Here is a 20,658-nt window from a genome sequence, read left to right on the forward strand (position 1 = left end):
GTTGACTTTAGCATGAACCCTTTTTCACAATGTCCCTGGCTAATGATTCTGATGATCTCCACAGCAGCTGGGTGAGGAGGTCTGCACACCTGTTTCAGGGTGACCCAGCCCCACACAGGTCTTTACTTCCCATTCTATATTATCAGAGCTCCAAAAGCATTTAGGGGCATGAAGATTTGATGGCATTTGGATGCAACAGATCACTCTTTGAAGGTGTGGAGGCTTATCAGCAGGGGTATGTGGGAGAGAAAGTTGTTGAAATATGAATGTCAGGCTCTTTTACCTAAAGGGCCTAAAATGGCACTGCTCTTTTAATATTGCAGTCTATGGCAATGTTCCGTTTGTCTCTGTATTTTCAAACTGACCACAAGCATTTACTCAGAACATCTGTGACAGCAGCCTTTCAGAGGAGTCACGATCCCTTCATTTCCAGCACTAAATTTTGCTCAGCTTTTTCAGATCCAGTTCTGTTCCTGATGCTGGGGAACCACTCTTTGACTTTCTCTTTTGCCCTTCTGCTCCTTCTGTTAATAATTCTGTGAGCTGCCAGCACTTTCCTCCTGCCCAGCCTCAGCAGGCAGGCCAGTGTGCAGGGTACTACAAGGTGTGGGCTGCCTCCCAGGAGAGCTGGGGCCCTGCACTCTCCCTGGCATAGGCAGGGTGCTCAGAGGAGTCCACCAGCTGCACAGACCATTTGTGCTCTGAGGTCATTCAGTGCTACCCCATCACTGAGGAATCTGCTGGCCGCCTTCCTGACAATGCCGCACAATGTCCCACCTCGCTTCCCAGCTAACACAACAGTCACACTGAGCCTGGGCCCTGCTCCCCAGAAGTGCTTCCCAGCTGTGTTCCCCTTCTTTGTCAAAAACCCCTCACACCTGAAACCTCTGGTCACCTACTGAACACCACACCTGCTTCAAAGCATTCTGCTCAGTCCCACTTCAACCTACTCCCTTCATGTTGCTGTTAGGTGCATTGGGTGCAGAATGATTGCAAGAGGCAGTGCTAATCCAATGGAATCCCTGAGCACTGCTCCCAGTGCCTCAGAGCAATGCTGGGGCAGTGCCCTTCCAGCCCAGCACAGGGACAGGGATCCACAATTGCAGTATTTTTAACCTTTCCCATCTCTCCCAGCCTGTCTGCCAGCACTTAAAGCAATATAAAATATCCTGTAACCATGGTGTACATCTGCCTTCTCCCTGAAACTTAATGGCTTATTTGTCACCACAGTTACAGGTAGGGATGGTTCAGGAGGCAGCTCAGCTTGCAGCTCCCTGGCCTGGTAAGGTGGTGCCACTCCAGGAGGCTGAGTTGGCTGGGGCTCCAGATGGTTTAACAAAGATACTGCATTGTCAACTTATTTCAAAAGTTCCATACCTTCTCAGTGATTTCTCATGTGCATCTCCTCAAAGCACTGACTCCACCATCTTCACAGCCCAACCAACAAACTCCAACTCTCTCCTCACCCAGCTAACTCACTCTTTTGTAGCACCCATCTTCTTATTGGACACAGCTGTGGCCTACTAAGGGCAGGCCTGTTCCAAATCTTCAGTTATTCATACAGCTGCAATTCCTCAGGTGTGAGATTACCTTCTGCACTATTTTCATGCATTCTATTCCTCCACAATACTGGGAAGGGAAGAGTTGTAGTAAGGTCTTGCAGGAAAAAAGGACAAACTTGCAGAAGAAGAGTGGACTTGGGTGGTGGGTCAGGGACAACATATTTTACTGGGAAAGTTTTCTTCTGTCAGGACAGAGAGATGAGACAACTGTTCCTTAGCATCAGGGATCCAGGAGACAAGGGAGAAAAGGCTGGCACGACAAAGTCTCTCCAGCCAATTCTTGTCCAAGTTTCCTACAAGGAGCATGCAGGCCCAGGGATGGACTTGGGTTCAACTGAGAGTCCAGATCATCAGGTGGGCTTGTGGTGGCAGAACAGGTCCAAGGTCCAGGTGAGAAGTTGGTTTATAAGTCAGTATCATTCCTGGGGGTGGCAGTCAGTGCCAGTCCAATGATTGCCAGGCAGGTATGAGGTCAAGCCAGGAAGTTTGTTCTGTTGCCAGGGACAGACAAACAGTGAATATGGCCATGCATAGCTGGGAAAGATAGACCATATTACAGCCCAGGCAGGGACCAAAAGCCCAGGGCTGAGGTGGAATTGGTTTCTTGGTCCCATGGGAAGATGTTGAGGTGGGAGATCCAGGAGAGGCTGGTCAGGGCCATCAACCCTTATCAGTACCCTTGAAGCAAGGCAAAATGATGGTTCCTGCCTACCTCTCAATTCTTTGGCAGCTTCTTGCCTGCCTCTAGTAATGGTCTGGAAGGCAAAGGCTCCCATTCCCTGAGGAAAGCTGACTCCTTCTGTGCTAACCCTACCTCATTTCTACAGCTTCATCTGCACAAAGAAGGCCAGCATCCCACAAAATATCTTCCACCAACCAGCTCCTAGGGACAACTGCTGCTGGGACACTGTTCCCAGTGTTGCTATCTGTCTGATGTCAAGGCATTGCACTTGTCTCCTCTGGGGCTGTCCAAAAAATTGCAAGGAAGGGAGGCAGGGAGTTCAGTCACTCCCCTAGGTCATCCACAAAGCCACTGAATAAAACCACTCCTAAGAGTAATACGTGAGCTATCCTTGGAGGAAAAACTGACTGCTCTCTCCAGGTTCTTGTGGAGGGGAAGTGAAGGGGGAGGGCCTGATCTCTTCTTCCTTGGTTCCAGTGACAGGACAATTCAAAGCTGCTCATGATGGGTAGCTGCTCAAGGTAGTTTCAAACTGGGCATGAGGCATGAAGAAGAATTTCTTTACCAAGAGGGTGGTAAACCACTGGAACAGGTTCCTGGAGAAGTGGCCACTGGCTGACAGTGTTTGAGAGATATTTGGACAATGCCCTTAATAACATGCTTTAACTTTGACCTTGACATGGTCAGGCAGTTGGACTGGATAATCCTTCTCTTCTCTTCTCTTCTCTCTTCTCTTCTCTTCTCTCTTCTCTTCTCCTCTTCTCTTCTCTTCTCTTCTCTCTTCTATCTTCTTCTTCTCTACCCTGAGAAGTGCGCCATACACTCTTTTTGTTTATTGTCCTTTACTCAGCTTTCATTTCATGAAAGGACCTTTCCTCCAACCCTTTAGTAACTTTCTGTGCTTATGGAGGCCCTCACAGAAACCAGCATGGCAATGATGTGGGATTTCCCTTTACAGGAGCCACACTGGATCTTTCCCACAAGACTGTCACCAAGACCATTCTTCAGCCTTAACCTTTATAATAGACACCTGTCTCTTACAATGGATGGAAGTCAGACTCACCAGTAATTTTTTATAGCAAATGGGTTACACCAGCAACCCATCAGTGCTCAGGCACAGAGATACTAATGACAGACAGGTTATGCAGCTCAGCCAGCAGCTCGCAGTTTCACATTGGAATTCCTTCAGGACTTTCAGGCAAATGTCATGCAGTCCAAGTGACTTACTAACATTCAAAGTATCTGTCCGGTCTTACTTCCAAATAAGTTGTTCCCTCTGACCAATCTACTACAAATATCACATCAGGAGTGAAATTGTTCCCACCAAACATTGCATTCCACTGTTGAAAGGTAGATTCTGTATCTACCTTCTTCTACAACTGTATCACTGTCTGTATGTAGCTGGATGTCCAACTTCCAGACAGACTTTGTAAAAGAAAGCTTTAAAAACTCCTCAACTCCTTGGGATAAACATTTAAAATCTTGACAATTTCACATCTTGAGCTAAATACATCTTTGTCAGTTTCCCAGGACCATGGTTGCTAGCACATCTCTTGCTATATCTGCAAGGTTCCTGGGGAGAAGAGGTAAGAAATCAAGACTGGTTTGGAAAAATATAACTGTGGAAACTGGACCAAAATGGCACTAGGGGGTGATACTAAACTAAAGAAAAGTGCATTAATTGAACAAATTCCTTTAGCCACTTTGAAATTCAGTTCCACAGAAGTGACCTGTTACATTCAAGACCTTCAAGACTTCATTTTTCTGAACTGGGGACCTTCTAGAGTCTGAGCTTCAGCTTCCCTTGCCACTGTGGTCAATGATCAATCCCTGGTGTGAGTTAACACTAAGTAAATACCTAGGTATATGAAAGTCTGAGCACCAGGCAGACATACAGAAATACAGCTGATGCCTTGACAAGGCTGACCTAGAACAGAGGCTAGACAGAGCTGAAGAATAAAGTAGGGATTTATTAGAAGGCCTCAGTGGATCCACCTTGGGCAGCCCAAGAGCCCAGCCAGGGCTGCACCCAAGATGAACCCAAAATGGTCACAAAATGGGCAACCAGTCGGGAGGTTTCTCACTTTTATAAGTTCTGGTCAATTAGCATATTGGAGTTAATTGTCCAATTATAGCTTTAGGTTATGAAGTCCCATCCTTCTTGTTTTTCTCTCTGCAGTCCACCATTGTTTATGCTCTTGGGCCTGAAATTTGGATCAGTTGTGTTTGGTCCCAAGCTAGAAAAGGAATTGTTTTGTCTACCTATTCTGTGAAGAGAGCTTACCATCGCTTAATATAAAGCTCAGAACTACACACTAAAGTACAGAATCTGAAAAATATAAAAGCTAAAACCTGAGACATCACAGGCAGAATCTAAAGAGGCAGAAAAATCTCCTTAATCTGGATGGACACACATGGCAGGAGTAGGGATTTCAAGTTCAACATCCTTGCAACCACAATTCTTCTCCACAGAAACAAGGAGGCAGGACAGCTGTGGCTGATTTGAGGATGACTGTGGCCTCTGCTAGCTTGGGCTTGCCTTCTTATTATCCTACCCTCTAGGAGATGTAGGATCTGTCAGTTGCTGTGGGCTCTGGAGATTTTTCAGGTTGCATAGCCCATTCAGGGAACTGCCTTCTGAGAGATGATTTGTGGACATGACACAAGCTGGGTTACCCAGCTGTGCTTTGTTCCTAGGGGAGCTCAGATACAGTTTAAGTCTTCCAAAGAGAGAGTTTAAGTCTTCCAAAGGAATTTCATCAGCCTCACTGATCACATGGAAACAGGTTTCTCTCAAGGGAGGCTGAAAGCCTTCCGTCATCAGAGAGCTAGAGAGAGCCACTGGTGTGGAAATGTTAGCAAGGATTGTTCCAGAGATGGAAGAAGCCCCCAAAAAACCCCAAAAGGGCTTTTGACCTTGAGTCATATCTTGTCCATCAATCCATTGCAATTCCACCAACTACAACACAATTGCTTCAACTTGCAGCGTATTTTGGCTCAAATTGTATTTATATTCCAAAGGAGGTAAGTTCAGAATTATTACAATAAAATTATGCGCAGTATGAAGAGAAGCTAGACCTAGCTCAGCAAAAAAACCCCAACCCACAAAAACAAAATCAAACAAAACCATCCAACCAAAAAAACCCCATAACCAATGCAAATTAGTAAGACCTGGAATTCACTGTTAACTTCTTAAAGGATCTTATTTCCTGGACAATTCTAAAGACATGTTTTCAAAAACTGGAGGGAGTCTGGGGGTGGGCAGAGTGTGGGGAGGGGAGCAGGAGGGCAGTGTCCTCAGACTATCTAAAACCACGGATGTCAGCAATTCCTGGAGGAGCCCAGAGCACCTAGAGTGACTATGTATCATTGCCCAACCATCTGGTTTGCTGAGATGCTGCTGCTCTCCACCACTGTGCACATTTAGTTCAGTACCAGCTCACTTCTACTGTAAGACCTCATAGCACAGCTGAGCTAGCAGAGATCTCAGGCTTGTACTACAGGACACTTGTCTTCCCATGTGGGCACATCTATGTAAATTCATTTAAGGCATCACTATCAGCAGCAGTCTTCTGTTCAGGTGAAATTCAAAGTGATTTTCTTCACAGCTCCTGATTTAGATTTGTGACCAATGGCCAGCTGTCAGTGACAAATCAGGACAAGAAGTAGATAATTTGCTTCATTAGGAAAGACACAGATCAAAGCCTCTTCTATAACAACCACATAAACTCCTTAAAAATCATCTCTTGGCATTTCTGCACTATACTCTGCTATTTCTTCAGAGGAGGAAATGTCTGGGGTATTTGTGATGAACTGGCTGTTCCATGAGAGTGCTGCCTGTGTAAGGTTGTCCAGTGGCTTTCCACCACAGCTTGGAAAGATGAACACTCACCAGCTAATGAGTTATTTTATTTCAGTGATCTCATGTTTAAAGCATCATTTCCTTAGTCTTAGGCTCTCCCACAGGGTCAGTAAATTCCACATTCAAAGAAGATTTTAATTCCTTGGTGAGTGACAAGCTGGAATGGCAATTTGAGCCCTAATCCCTCTTTTGAGTCGTGAATGAAGCATCTTGTCATTAGTACATCAGACAGATGCTATCAGAGATATCATGGGAATAGCAAACACCATCAATCTGAGCCAGCTGGAAAGCAATAAGGGTTGGAATGGCACCTTCTCCACCCCATCAGCCTGCAGGGAGCTGCCAAGCCTTCCCCACTTCCCTCTTACTGGTGTAGCATGAACCAATAGAGACATCTTTCTTTTCCTTTCTCTTCCAGCTCTTTTCCTGACTTCAGACTCACCATTTCCTAATTTACATGGGGGAAAGAAATAATTAACTGTTCCTCTTTATTAATTTCTGATTTACCTCTTCCTTTGAATTGCTTACCTTGACTTTCTACCAAAAAATCCTGACACGTTTCTCTTCAGCCCCTTTTGCATGCACCACTTGGCATCAGCCCAGCAGCAAAAGTACATTTGGAGAGGCAATGGCACTAGGGCTCAGCAAGGGAAAGGGGTGGGTGAGAAAAATCCCAGGTGGCAATTTTTCCCCAAGGAGCTTTTGTCTTACTGAGGAGTAACTTCCATCATCTCACCAATTTTGCTTCCTGGCATTATCTTGGGTTGAAAAATTCCTGGGAATTTAATTTTGAACTTTGGCATACGATCTACAAATCACCCAGCAACAGCCATGAAGCAACAGAAGGCCACCTGTCTCCTACAGTGCCATTGCTCACAGTGTGATGGAGAAAGGCTTAGTGACAGCAAGAAGTGTTTATCTCCTCAAATCTCTTGGGCACCCAGCAATAGAAATATGCCCTGCTTTGCCTCTCCAGTGCTGACTCACTGCCTCTCCTTTGAAGCAGATCTCCCTTTATCTCTCTCCTCAGGGAGGCTCTACCTCCACTTAGTACAGCTGAATTTTTGCTCCTCTTTAATGGAGACATCTCTGCTAACATTACATAGTACTCAGTCAGGGCTGATTCCTGGTTCATTAAGTCAGGAAAGTGGAGCAGAGGCATGGGATACCCATGACTTTCAGGAGGCACAATCATTGCCAGTGTTTTTCCCCATCTGAGGATCCCATATCTGCATTTCCTGCCTAACCTCTCCCTTTTGCTTTTCTATTTTCTTTTCAATACCACCTTTTATTTGCCTAATTTCCATCTGGCTGTCCTCACAGAGACTTAATCAACAGATTCTTAGTAAAGAAAACCAGCAGGCAGGATGAGCATGGACTAGTGATCTTCAAGGGTCAGTCTCAGGTCTTCTTTTCTCCTGTTCACAGTGTCACTTTTGCTTCGAGCTGAAGTTCTGGAACGCTCTATTTTTGCCACAACTCTGATTTTAAACAACCAACACCACTCTCTACTCTCTTCAGTGCCTACCTCCCACACTTTTCCTTTTCTCAGCCAACTATGTGCTCCCTCCTCTACCCACCAGATAACTCTTCACTTTTTGTCTGTTCCAGTTTGGTCAGACTCCTCCTGCTTCCTTCTTCCCAGGCCTGCTGGAAAGATCCTAAAACTCTTCTTGCTCTGTGATCTCTGCTGCTCCATAAGGAGTCACTGGAGTTGCTTAGGTAGCCATAGTAGCTGCTCACAATATTTAATCTGCAAAAAGTGACAAATGTGTGAGAGTGAGATGTTATGCAGACAGATAGTTAGGTCTGGGCCTCAGCAGTGTTTTGCAGAGGCAAAAAAGACAGAACTTTATGCCCTCTAGCCCTGCTGCCAGTCACTGCAGTACAAGCCCAGTCCCACTTTGCTATGAACAGTGATTCCAAGCTGATATAATCTGTTAAGATTGTTTAAGCAAAGCACCCATCTGACAAGGCTATGCAGCTTTAGGCCAGCTTGGGCTGTGAGCAGAATGAGTTCATGTTTTCTTGCAGCAGTCTTGAGACAGCCAGGCACAGCAGTGCTATCCTTGGTGTTAAATCAGCAAAGGGAGGGCTGGAAACGAGTAGCAACAAATAATGTTGCTGCAGGACATTGTTACTCCCATTTTTGCAGCTTAGAGGGATTTTAATTATGTGATTTCACAGTTATACCAGCAAAGAAAGTTCCACCATTTTATTTATTTAGCTTTTCTAGCACTATTTGTTATACACCACTATAAAGAGAGAACATTTCTTCTGGTTATCACGTCTGAAAACACAGGTGTGATATACAGCCTGTACACATCAGAAGCACCCCTGAGCAGGAGGCCACCTCTACTTTACTTGCCTGTGGAGCCAGAAGTTGGTTTCATCTTTAGTAGATAACACACATGAATGAGTCTGTCCCATTAATTCTCACCCAGGGTATATCTGTGTCTCAGAAAGAAAAAGTCTGAGTGATTTTGAAGCTAAACCAGCTGGGTGAGGAAAACAGGGAAAGGGCAGGACAATAACAAGCTCTCAGTCTATTCAAGCCATCCAACAGGATCAACCTACCTTGCACTGCTAACCTACCCTGAGCTGCTGCCCCACTGCTGTCCTACTGACAGGGAAAGCTTTCCCAGCTCACTGCTCTCCAAAGCAGCATCACAGAGCACTGCAAACTACAGTTCTTGCAAATATATACAACACACAAGCTTATCCCTTCCCCCTGCATCTCCTTCTTCTTGCAAACACCCAACCCTAAGAATTACCTTCTGCTTTTTGTTCAAAGGAGTCAGAGGAAAAAGAAGGGTTTTTTCTTTACTGAAGGACATAGGTTTTTTTTTGGCTTAGCCACCCACCTAAAGTTTCTTAGCAATTTTCTTAATTTTCTAAGGATTCTGGGGGAAAAAAAAGAACTTTAAAGAAATCGCCAACAATCTATAAGCTCAACACCTGGAAGTAAAACTGAGGAACAGTTTATTAGTGCAGTTGGAAAAACTTGCAATCCCCCTAACAAATAACATTAGCATTGCTTTGCTGAAGTTCTGGGCAAACTACCAGCCCAGATGTGAAATTTCCTCACAAGCTCTTAATAGAGCAGTGGCAGGAAAGGAAGGAAAGGAAATGTATTGCCACAGGTGTCACCATCTGCTCCACAGATGGTCTGAAAGGGGAACTTTGTTTTGGAGCTTCATTAGCCCATTCCATTCCTCACTTTCTGAAATTTAGCATTCTGTTATTCACTGGGCTTTGATAAACTTCAGTGCCAAACATTAGAAACCAGAAAATAAGTAAAGAGTGCTGGAGGTTTCTGAAGGTATAAAGAGGAAGTAGGTACCAAATTCCCATTGCTCTTCCCATAGGAGCTCTGACTAAAGTGCTTTCAGTGGGTCTACCTTTATTTTTTGTACCTAAAATAAAATTAAACTAGATTGTTTTGTGTCCCTGTGACAAAACAACCTACCTCGAAAAATTGTGTATTCATTGCACCTTTCTAGAGCCTAAGCTACCACTTCTGGTCTGTGGCAAAACACATCGAAATCTCATTAGTTAAAGGTAGGGAGGCAGTTTGATCACAACCAGTCCTTAGTGTGCCTGTGAATGTGGCCAAAATGAGTTACAACAAGGCATTCAGATGGACTGGACCTGAATCTACTGGTTTAGTTATCCCTATCACATCTTCCATCAATTCTCCAAATTCGATCAAGTTCAAATTCTGGTCAGGCTTCTAGCCCTGAAGCCTCACTAATCCAGCATAGCAATCATTCAGCTCCTTCCCTAGGGCCTGCTTTGAAGAAAAAATAAGACAAAAAAGACCTTTCAAGACCTAGCAGCAGAGTTCCTTGGAGTCAGAGTTTGCAGCTGAGGAAAAACTGCTCCCCACATTGGTGCAGTTGGCCCTGTACAGAGGGACACATTTTTAAAGCAATTGCACAGTCTCTTATAATGTACCATAAATCATAGATGCCCTCCTGCCTGCGGAGGGCATTTTTTTATACTGACTGAGTGCACATTTTTTTATGGGAATATTGGCGCTGCTATGTATGTTTGTTCAGGGGAGGGGGAGGAGGGGGGAGTTGAGGGGAGCAGGAGGGCTTTTCTTTGTCTTTGCTGACTATGGCCTCGAGAAGCCCATTCCAATTTAGGAGTCAAAGAAGCTGAGAGAAATTAACAAGATAAAACAGTGGCTATCTGGGTTAGGCACCACAGTAAAAAAAGAAAAAAACACAACAACAATAAAGGTGAACTTGACAGAGAGCAATGCAGAAAAAGGAACAGAGTTGAAGAGGCATTTTGTTGATTACAAACAGTTGTCATAAATATTTAACTGAAACCCATAAAAAAGCTCTCATTCAGCATGTAAAAAAAGTAAACAAATTGGAGTAGAAGTTAAGCCAGTGTGATATTAAACTGATTAAAGATAACAGATGCTACCAAAATCCTTGTGCCAGTATGGAGTTTTCCGAGTCCTTCATCTTAGACGGTGTATTTTACAGAATCACAAATCACTGCTAAGTTTGGAAGAGACCACAGTGAGTCATCTGGTCCAGCCTCCTTGCTCAAGCAGAGTCATCCTAGAGCTCATTGCACAGGATTGCATCCAGACAGTTTTGGAATACCTTCAGTGAGGGAGACTCCACAGCTGCTCTGGGCAATCTGCTCCAGTCCATGGTCACCTGCACAGTAAAGTTTTTCCCCATATTCAGGTGGAACTTCCCATGCATCACTTTCTGCCCATTGCCTCTTGTCCTATTGCTTGGCACCACCAAGAAGAGCCTGGCTCTGTTATCTTGACCCCTTTCCTGCAAATAGTTATAGACACAGAGGGGGTCCTCTCTCAGTCATCTCGCCTTGAGCCTGAACAGGCCCAGTTGTCCCAGCCTCTCTTTGTAAGAGGGATGTTCCAGTCCCCTCATTGTCATTGTTGCCCTCCACTGGACCTGATCTGGGAGCTTTGTGTCTCTCTTGTACAGAGGAGTCCAGAACTGGACACAGCATTCCAGATGTGGCCTCACCAGAACTGAACAGAAGAGCAGGATAATCTCTCTTGACCTGCTGGCAATGAGCTTTTCTAATGCACCTGGTTTTGGTTTTTTTCCTATAAAACAAAATATATAATAAAATGTAACACCTGTCCTACAGCAAGAGACTTTGAATTCTCCAATGAAAATTCATTTTGGCAAAATACTTTTCAATTTTACAGTCTTTCCCGATCTCAGGGAAAATTCAGCAACACTTCGCCCTATTCCCTAAGACATCTGTACATTCCCATAAAAAACCAAGCTGGACAGGTTTGCCAACCAAGACATTACCTTCAGAGAAACCAAGGCTCTTTTATTTAAAATCCGCATGAGAAAATCGTTGTGGAGGAGTTCTGTTTCATCATCTCTCTCTGTTCTCATAGCAACCCTGCTAAACTGGGCATGAATCCAGAGCTGGGAATTGAGTTCACACTTTACAGATTACCTGAACCACAATCCTACATTGCTTTCTTCCAGGCAGGTTTGTGCATCGCTATGTTCCCATTCCCTAGAGCTGGGCAGGACAATGTGTGCCCATGCCAGTGCATGGAGGTGTCTGCAGTTCTCTCCTGGAAAACTGTTCCTCTTCTCCCTGCTGAGAACAGAACCATGCCAGGACTGGCAGGAAGCACAGAAGTCACTGTCTGGCTCTTCCCTCTGTCTATAAGTCCCTGGGAGTCTGCACAGATTGAGCACAAGGGCAGGATCAGGGGAGGCATCATGGAACTTTCCAGTGTGAAGGAACTGTTCCTTCCAGCATGACTGATGGCAACAATGCCCTGCAGACCTGAAGAGGTTTTCCCTGCACTGGCTGGACCCAGTACGAACTGAAGGCTCATCTCTCCTGAAATCATTGAGCAAGGAGATGGAAACACAATGTGCAGTGTCCAAACCACAGAACAGCAATAATCACTGACCAAGGGCATGAACCAAGGAGCAAAGGAAGATTTTGCATTTTTGCCTCAGAGGCTTGCATGAAATCTTTTTGAAAGGTAGGAGATTTTCTTTAATATCAACCAGTGTGCTGCAGAGAGAACTATTTTCTCAAGGGACATACAGAGTGGATTGCAGGAAGGAAGTAGTAATGTGAAGAAAGGAGTTGAATGGAGGGATGGTTGAAGCACTGCTGGGGATTTGGGACCTGAGGTGGGACCCACATGGTGGGAGACTCCAAAGAGACACCGTGGAGTTCAGAAACACATGCAGCTACAACTCCACCACAGACTACTTAGGCCCCCAGCTAGGAAAGAGCTAGAGGGAATGTGACTTCCTCAAGGAGCTGTCAGGCATGGCTGGCAGCAGCAAACTCAAAAAGAAAAAATGTTGTGGGGCAATGGAAACCATGGAGCCTTTCAGGCTGCAACTAGAAAGGCAATATTCTCTGAAAACTCCCTGAGCTCACACATATTTATTTACCCAAGGGGAAAATGGGCAATGTTCAGTACAGTATTTCAGCCACATCTATTCCCTCAGCATCACAAATACAGGCAAGACCTCACCACATGGTTTTTGGGAATTACACCGGGAGGGTCCAAAGGAGCTGAAACAGGGTAATGTTCCCCCAGTCACTAGGAATGGGCTGTACCTTACCAATGACAATACCCAATTAAATCATAGCAGAGAGAAACCTGTGATAAAGGAACAATTTGATGAAGGATTTGCATCAAGATAATTGTGAAATGATGTGATCTCTTCTAATCTCTTCACTTCAGTCATGGTTCCCAACTTTTTGCAGCTCCCTTTCTGTTCACATACATTTCTTTCCATTGTCTTTCCCCTTCCCTTTTCTAGCTCTCTTTTCATGAAGTCTGAAGAGGATATTCTGTTTCCAAGAAAATCTCCCAGTCTTACAACCCAGAACTAAACAATAATAAATATAGTAATATATATAGATAGATAGATATAAATATAAATATATATATTTAAAATGTACCTAATCTATTTTAGGTAAACAATATTTCCCTAAAATCTTGGAGCTGAAAATCTCACAGTTAAACAATGGTTAACACAGCCTTAAGGAGATAACTTCTCAAGCATGGGCAGAGTTTCAATGGTTTTTAATCATATTGACATTGATATAAAAAAAACTCTCAGGTGCCAGAAAAGATGCCATATAAAATTCTAATAATTTTAAGATATACAAAACCACTGTTAAAAACCTTCTTTACATTTATAGCTTTCAACATTTGAAAAACCATTTCTAAGCCCCTATTTAGAAGGTAAGTGCAAATAAGTAGTGTTATTGCAGAAGAGTTTTACAATATATTTTTATGGTTGTAAGAACATTTTAAGCAATATAGTCTATTATTTTCTGATTTCGTACAACAATTGATTTTATTTATCAACATTAATTTAACCTAAATATATTTATTCAGCCAGTTGATCATATCCTTTCTTCCTTCCTCAATATAAGGTTTATCTTGAGGATTGATATCTTCTCTTTTGCGATGCACAAACCCATGTGTCTGTCCAGGGTAAATTTTAACTTCATAATCAACTTTACAGTTTTGTTTAAGCTTCTGCTCCAGCAAGGTGACCTGTAACACAGAACATTCTATGTTGGCTGAGTACAAAGTTAACACATTCTACACTTACAGTCCCAAAGCTGTCCTCATTTTTAACTTTTCTGAAAGACAGACATAATTTATCCTTGCCACTGTTTTGTCTTCTACTAGTTTTATACTTAAATGCATTTCTGTTACTGCACTTGCTTTATTTAACTAGGCTTTTTTTTCCCCCAGTAAAATACCTTGTGACTGCATAAAACGTAAAAAAATATTACACGGATTACTATTAACACCTGTAAAGGTAAAAAACCTAACCTACTGCTCAGCATCAAGAGAAGGTTATCATGTAGTGAACACTGTATGAGTTGCTGCTGATAGACCACACATTTTAAAAATTGGGGCAAGAGTTTGAATTAGAAGTTGAGGGAGGAGGGGCAGAGACAAAATCAGCAGTTCAGAGTGACTGGAACTTTTGGCTAGGAAATTAAAGCCAACATCACTCAGTAAAAACTTGTTTCCCTTTGATCTCCTTGGCAGATAATAATTTTTCTCCAAGCATTCTCCACTCAGGCTCCAGAGAAATGACAGAGTGACAGAAAGGAGAATCTCTGCAGGACAGGGGGAAAAGGAAAAGGATAGCCACAGGATCTTTTTAATTCTGCCACAAGAGATTCCATTGGAACAGGCAGATTTTTATGGACCATTGGTATCACTAAAAAGAGTCTCCTATCTTAAACTTGTCAGAAAGCTTTCTTTGGATAACCATGAGCTCTTTTCCTAGGAACTGATGAAAATCACCCAAATTTCCAAACAGGAACAGAAAATGCTTTTAGTGTCACAGTAAAACTTTTTGATTTGGGGATAAACAACAACAATTTGTGTAGAAGTACTATAAGATTTAGTGAAAGAGAAAGAAAAGTACAAATTAGTTTTCTACTCTGTGTTCATTAAAACCAAATTACAAAGCAAGCACAAAAAGCATTAAAAAGACAAATATCTGTGACGGGAAACTCACCTGCTCCAATGGAACAATGTTATCCTTCTCACCAAAAATGAAAAAGGTAGGATTCAGCAGACTCTGCTTGTCCTCAAAACGGCTGATCACTCCTAAGGAAGAAGAAAACATACATACAAGAAGTTATGCTACCTAAAGTAGCTAAAACACTACAAAATCTATACAGTGAGACTTCAGGACATTTTCATCAGTTACAGCTGATTAGTTTGTAGTGGAATTTAACACACTTTGCTTAAAAGTTCCTTTGCAATGTCATTAGAGATAACATCAATTGTGTGAAAAAAAGACCAGAGACCAGATCTGTGGGAAAAATCAGGAAAGAATTCTTATACTTGCCCCATTTGTGTGGGTTGCTTTAAGCAGTGGCTTCTGACCACTGTCAGAGACAGGGTTCTGTGAGACGTGGACACTTTGGAACTGCTCACCTCTGGCTTGGGAAGATCATTTTTAAGATAATTATTAATCTTGATCATTCCACATACATGGTTACAATTTCAATGTACATATATTTACACTGATATGATTTCATGACAAATTGACATTGTAATTTTGGCTATTCAAATGCATTTGAATAAAAGTTACAGCAGAACTAACCAGCTGCCACTCTGGCTACTCTTTTCATTCCTAACATTATTACAACAAAAAAGTAAAATATTAGCAAGTAACACTGTTGAATGGACTCAACTGATCAGCATATCAGTGCAGCAAAACAATCCCAATAATCTTTATGGAAAAATATCTTCAATTTGCTTTCACCTCTAATTTGTAATAAACAATAACCAATAAGTTGGTCTGGGTTCTGTGGAAGTACAGAGGTTAATAAGAAAAATATCAAAGGCAGTATAAATGCATTGAGTAATGTGTGAGACTACAGGGTTAAAACAGAGAGATAAAAATGGGTCCCATTAGTAATGAGGGACCACTGTCTAAAAGATGCAAAGATGTGCCTAGAAGCCCTTTTGTCATCACCACAAAATGAGTGAGGCCATGGCATTTGGCACTATGTTCACAGCTGTGACCCTCGTCATGCCACTCTTTAAATACATAGATCTTGCTGGGTACACCTAAGGGTAAAACTGTGAGTGTGCAAAATCAAATCACTTATAGTGATTTACAATAACATCTCCTTGTTCCACTAGAAATCACACTGAATTTTGTTACAGCAATAGCCCTAAAGAATTGCTTCCTGCACTGGTATTCTGCTCAGAATGCAGCAAGTATTTCAGGCTCACCATAGAGGGACACTCCAGTCTTTAAATGGGGATTTTTCAGCATCAGATGTTGCACTGCTGCTCCACCCCAGCAAAACCCAATGACACCAATCCTCTTCGCACCACATTGGTCCTTTAGATACTTGAGGACGACATCAACTTCTCTGAGACATGCAAATGAAAGTGAGTTAAGGCTCTGGCCTCTTTCTCTTTGGTGGCTGCTGCTCAAAGTTTGGGCAGGCATCAGTCTACTTCTGGGACACAGGGACTGTCTTTGCATCACTCCTGGTTTTCCTCTTTCCCTTACTTATCAAATTGTCTTTATCTCAACCCATGAGTTTTCTTGCTTTGTTTCCCTTATTCTCACCCCTGTTCTTCTTGTGGGACCAACTGAGTCCAGGTTGTTGGCTGCTGGTTGGGGTCAACCCACAACACCACTTTACTATTACTAATTTCTAAAATACAAGACAAACTCCAGGGGAGAAGACAAAGCAGAAAATCAGTCTTCCCAGGTCATGGTTGCTAGGACATGATGTGATTTTATGAACAGCAGTCCAATTAATTTCACAAATAGCAGTAGTTATCATGAAAGGGAACACAAATAAAAGTTTGAGACTCACAGCCAGTCAAGAGCATCCTGTTATCACAAATGTGACTTATATGCAAAACATCTCTCACAAGGATGACAAATATTTTATAAAATTGTGGAAGCAAATTTGCAATTGTTTTTTCTAAATGAGCAGTTACTTTATGCAATCAATCTATGTGGCAGATAAAAATGGAAAAAATACAGAAAAGTGGGAAAGCAGTATGCTTTGAACTAGCTGTGATCTGATGGGGAGCAGAAGAAATGTTCCCTCGTTACATAGTGTTTGCATTTGCACCCTATCTAAAATCCATGGAATTTGTGCCTTCCTGAGGGATCCAAGTGGCAGAGTGAGCTGCATTTTCTAGCCTTTGCTGGCTCTTTTCATTCATTCATTTTGCTTCTACTTTCTGCACAGACAAACACTGGGAACTTTTATGCTTCAAATGTCTACTTTTATCTGTAAAGCACCACTCACATCATCATGAGCTTGTCCCATGAGCTGCATGAACTTTCTATTTGTGGACATGCAGCTATATTTGACCCACTAATAATTTAGGATCTAATTTTACATTTTCACTGAGGAAAAAATTCCTATGAAATAGGGATGTTCCCTTGGTGGACGAGGAACAATGGCTGTACTTGTCTATTTTGCCAGCTTCTCGTGTTTTCACCCAGTCATTGAAAGTTGCCCAGTCATTAGAAGGTTTCCAAGCTTCTTGTCCCACAAAAAAGTCTGGGCAGATGGCTCTGCAAGAAAAATGAGAATATTTTATGTCCATGAAATAATACTGGAAAGGGATTAAAGGGAAGGCCATATGTACTACACAACAAATTCTTTTGCTGAATGAATACATAGTACTTAACCCACACCAAAGCAGTATACCAGCAACCCTCAATAATTTTCTACATCTAATAAGGAGACTTAGTATAATTTCCAGTTACATTTTACCCTGTTAAAATTCATTACTTAATTCAATAATTAACTGTAACTGAAAATCCTTGGTGGTTTCCTACCAAACTTAAAAAAGAAATTCAAAACCAAACCAAAGAAACTACAATTTACACGGTGCATATGTTTAGCCTGGAAGGAACACTAACCCAGTAATACAGGAAAGAGGATACTCAATATGCTTTTCACATATTTGAGAATTTGTTTCTCTATTTGGCACAAGCTAGTACACTTTCCCTTCCTAGAAAAGCTCTTCAGCATCTTTGGAATTTTTACCATAACAGCCAAGTTGCACAAAGGGAGGAAGCAGGCTGCTAGAGGCTCATAGAGGATGAAAGATGCAGAATAAGAAAATTTTCTGTTTCTCCCCTGTTCTTCTGTGCTTACCTACTAACTCATTATGGTAAGACTACTCAATTATTTTAGATTTCTTTCACTGTTTTACCAGAAAGCTCCTTGGAGAAAGGGATAAAGTAAGACTGTGAAATTATTTGTGTTTGTATGGTTTATATGAAAAAAGGGACCAGTTGGTTCAACACTTTTCTTATTAAAAAGACACTTGGAAAACAGTAATATTTCTTACATGTATCCATTAGTTGTTAGCATATCAGCTATGTATCTGGTGTTTGGGAGTTGCCACCCAAATATATCATGAATCACAATGACAGCTTTGTCGGTGCAGGCAGAAGGTTTGCAGATGTACGCCTTGATGTGCCCAACTTGCACCTCCTGCCCACGGCCTCCATAGTCAAACTTGTCCCCAATGTCACAGGGGCAAGGCCTCGATTCATTGGCCATGAGTGATGCTAAGGAAAAAAAAAAACATTCAGCAGTGAATACCAAAGCATGCCACACTGAAAAATGTCAGCAGTATCATCAACTATTGAATTTTTTAATCATTACAGTAATAGGGTGAACATGCTCATTACTGTTTGATCTAAAAATGAAGCATTACTCAAAAAGCCCATTGGGTTATTTAACATAAATAAGTTTATTGTTAGAGTTTCTTATGTTATGAAGTCTTCAGCAGGGACCTGGTACATGCTAGGATTCCTATGCCCTACAGTGAGTAGCAAATCAAAATAAAGTTATGAGCAAGCACCAAGGCAACCATCACAAACTATTTACATAGGGATGAAGACCGTCCTTCCACTCTTCCTCATGTGCATTTCCTGTCACGAATGCATAGCTTTCTTTAGTAGACAGTAAAGGCTTAATACAAGACTTAGCATTTTAAAGAAAAAAACAACTACTGTGTAGAAAGATATAACTACACATAGATTAAGCATTATTTTTTCATCCAGGGACTTAAAATATTACACAGCTGAAATTTTCAGTGTCAATAAATCCTTTTTCTAAACAGCTTTAGCCTCAGGTGTTGCAGACTTTTGAAGAAGGATACTTAGGAAAGACGCCAAAATAAAATATATACCAGCACTGAACATAAAAAAGCAAATTCCTCAAGTTGAGCCAAATCTTTTATCAAGAGGGTAAGAGTAGGATATGGTTAATTTTTTTCAAACTATTGCTTAAATGAAAATAAACAAGTAATTCACAAAGGTCAAAAAGTACCGGCAGAATCTAACACACCTGTAGGTAGCTCCTTGGACCCAAGTTAATGATTTTCTGCCATCAAGCTTAGGTTAACCAACTGAGTGAACAAACCTGAATAACTCCTTTGAATATTCACAGAGCATCTACAAATGATTCAAGAACATGGAAAGAATTTAGATAAAGCTTTACCCAAGCTCTCTACAGATAAATCATGTGTATTGCCATAGAAACTTTGCTAGTAAAGAAACAAGGATCTTCAAACCTGACTCTGTCAAAAATACAGAGAGAAACAGTAAAAAGCAGATTACTGAACTGTCCCTGGACAAGAGGGACTTAAAGATTTGTGGCAGTAAAGGGACAGTTTTAGGAAAGTCAACAAACAACTTGGCAGCCAGAAAATTTGGACAGAATTCTAGAGGCCAAGATATTCTGGATTTGCAGACTTTAAAGTTTAGAATCTCCCAAGCAGTATCACCAGGGCTAGATTGCAGATCCCAGGAGATTTCATTTTGGCAGATCTGTTCAGATCAGTTGAGGACAAGCTGTGTCATATTTGAAAGCTGTATTATCTCTGGGCACATATCTATACAAGTATTCTACCTTTTCTTTTTAAATAAGCCACACCCATAAGTGCCCTTTTTTCTCTACAGGTTGTGGTCTCACATATAGGACTTCTAATTAAAATATGTTTACCAGGAAAAAATGAATGAATAAATGAGCATATAAGGCACAACACGGCGCAAATATATAATAAGAAAAAGTTCATAATTAATTTTCCATTCACAACCTATTTCCTTTTGATTAGACTAAACCAGAAAATATAAGGATACCAGGGATTAAATATTAAAGAAACATATACTTCAGAACTGCAGAAACACAAATACAATGCCCTTACCAGTATAACCTCAAAGGCTTTAGTTGAAAACATTTCATACTATCTGATAAAATGTAAAACAACACATAGAACATGAGATATTTAAAGATGTAGATATATTCACTGATGAAAACATCTCCAGATGCAAGACTGTGAGGGATAGCATTGGTTTGTATGGTTTATAAACCATATACACTTGCAAGCTCTGTAGCATAGGCAAGACACTTCAGTGTTTCTGCATCTACTGTAGTACATACAAACAGCATCTTTTCCCTAAACATCTAAGATGCTATTGAAACATAGCTTAAAAGTTAATTTCCCCCTCTTACATTTATCAAAGCTATTATCTTAGGAGGGTCTGAAAACCCACAGCCTTGGTGTGTCACCATTTCCAACTGCAAGCACTTGAGAATTTACTGGAAGAGCAAACAAGAATTGATTTTCAGATACTTGAATCTACAGCTAGTAAATATGTAGATACTGCTATGTGGCACCATCACTTCAAACACACTCTCCTGAGTCTTCCTCCTCAGAGGTCTTCCCCTCCTCTGGAGGGAAAATAACCGGTTTCTGAACCATCATCTCAAAAAGAAAAAAAAAAAAGGCGGGGGGGAAATAAAGAAATGGAAGAAAGTAACCCCCAATTGCATTTAAATGAGCCGGCACTCTGCCAGCAATTAAAATGAAAGTCTCCCGAACATGCTGAGTCACACCTCGCAAGCGCTTGCTCTACGTTTCTGAGGGGAAGAAAAAGCCACGACTTTAAACAAAACCCGCACAAACCCGCTCGTACCTGCAGCGCTGCAGTGTGCGGGCTGTACAGCAG

The 20,658-nt window shown here is 41.8% G+C and overlaps 1 protein-coding gene across 3 annotated transcripts in view; it reads right to left on the minus strand.

Annotated features, from left to right (window-relative positions):
* CMBL (carboxymethylenebutenolidase homolog) overlaps window positions 1-20,068 on the minus strand; it is a 32,419-nt gene extending 12,351 nt beyond the window's left edge. Inside the window, exons 1-5 of one of the 3 annotated variants that reach the window (XM_054285272.1) lie at window positions 18,995-20,068; window positions 17,988-18,210; window positions 17,095-17,202; window positions 15,888-16,030; window positions 14,656-14,747 (exon numbers count right to left, since the gene is read on the minus strand). In XM_054285272.1, the coding sequence (XP_054141247.1) occupies window positions 14,656-14,747; window positions 15,888-16,030; window positions 17,095-17,202; window positions 17,988-18,202 (558 nt within the window). In that variant the 5' untranslated portion in view covers window positions 18,203-18,210; window positions 18,995-20,068. Of the gene's footprint in view, window positions 1-13,181; window positions 13,671-14,655; window positions 14,748-15,887; window positions 16,031-17,094; window positions 17,203-17,987; window positions 18,511-18,532; window positions 18,577-18,994 lie in introns of those variants that run through there. The other 2 variants (XM_054285273.1, XM_054285275.1) reach the window with 2 other exon arrangements.
* Between the last annotated feature and the right edge of the window lie 590 nt (window positions 20,069-20,658).

Source organism: Melozone crissalis, unplaced genomic scaffold (genome assembly GCF_028551555.1).
Source record: "Melozone crissalis strain CALT ecotype California unplaced genomic scaffold, PUWL_Pcris_2 ptg000042l_1, whole genome shotgun sequence".
In the NCBI taxonomy this organism is placed as follows: domain Eukaryota; kingdom Metazoa; phylum Chordata; class Aves; order Passeriformes; family Passerellidae; genus Melozone; species Melozone crissalis.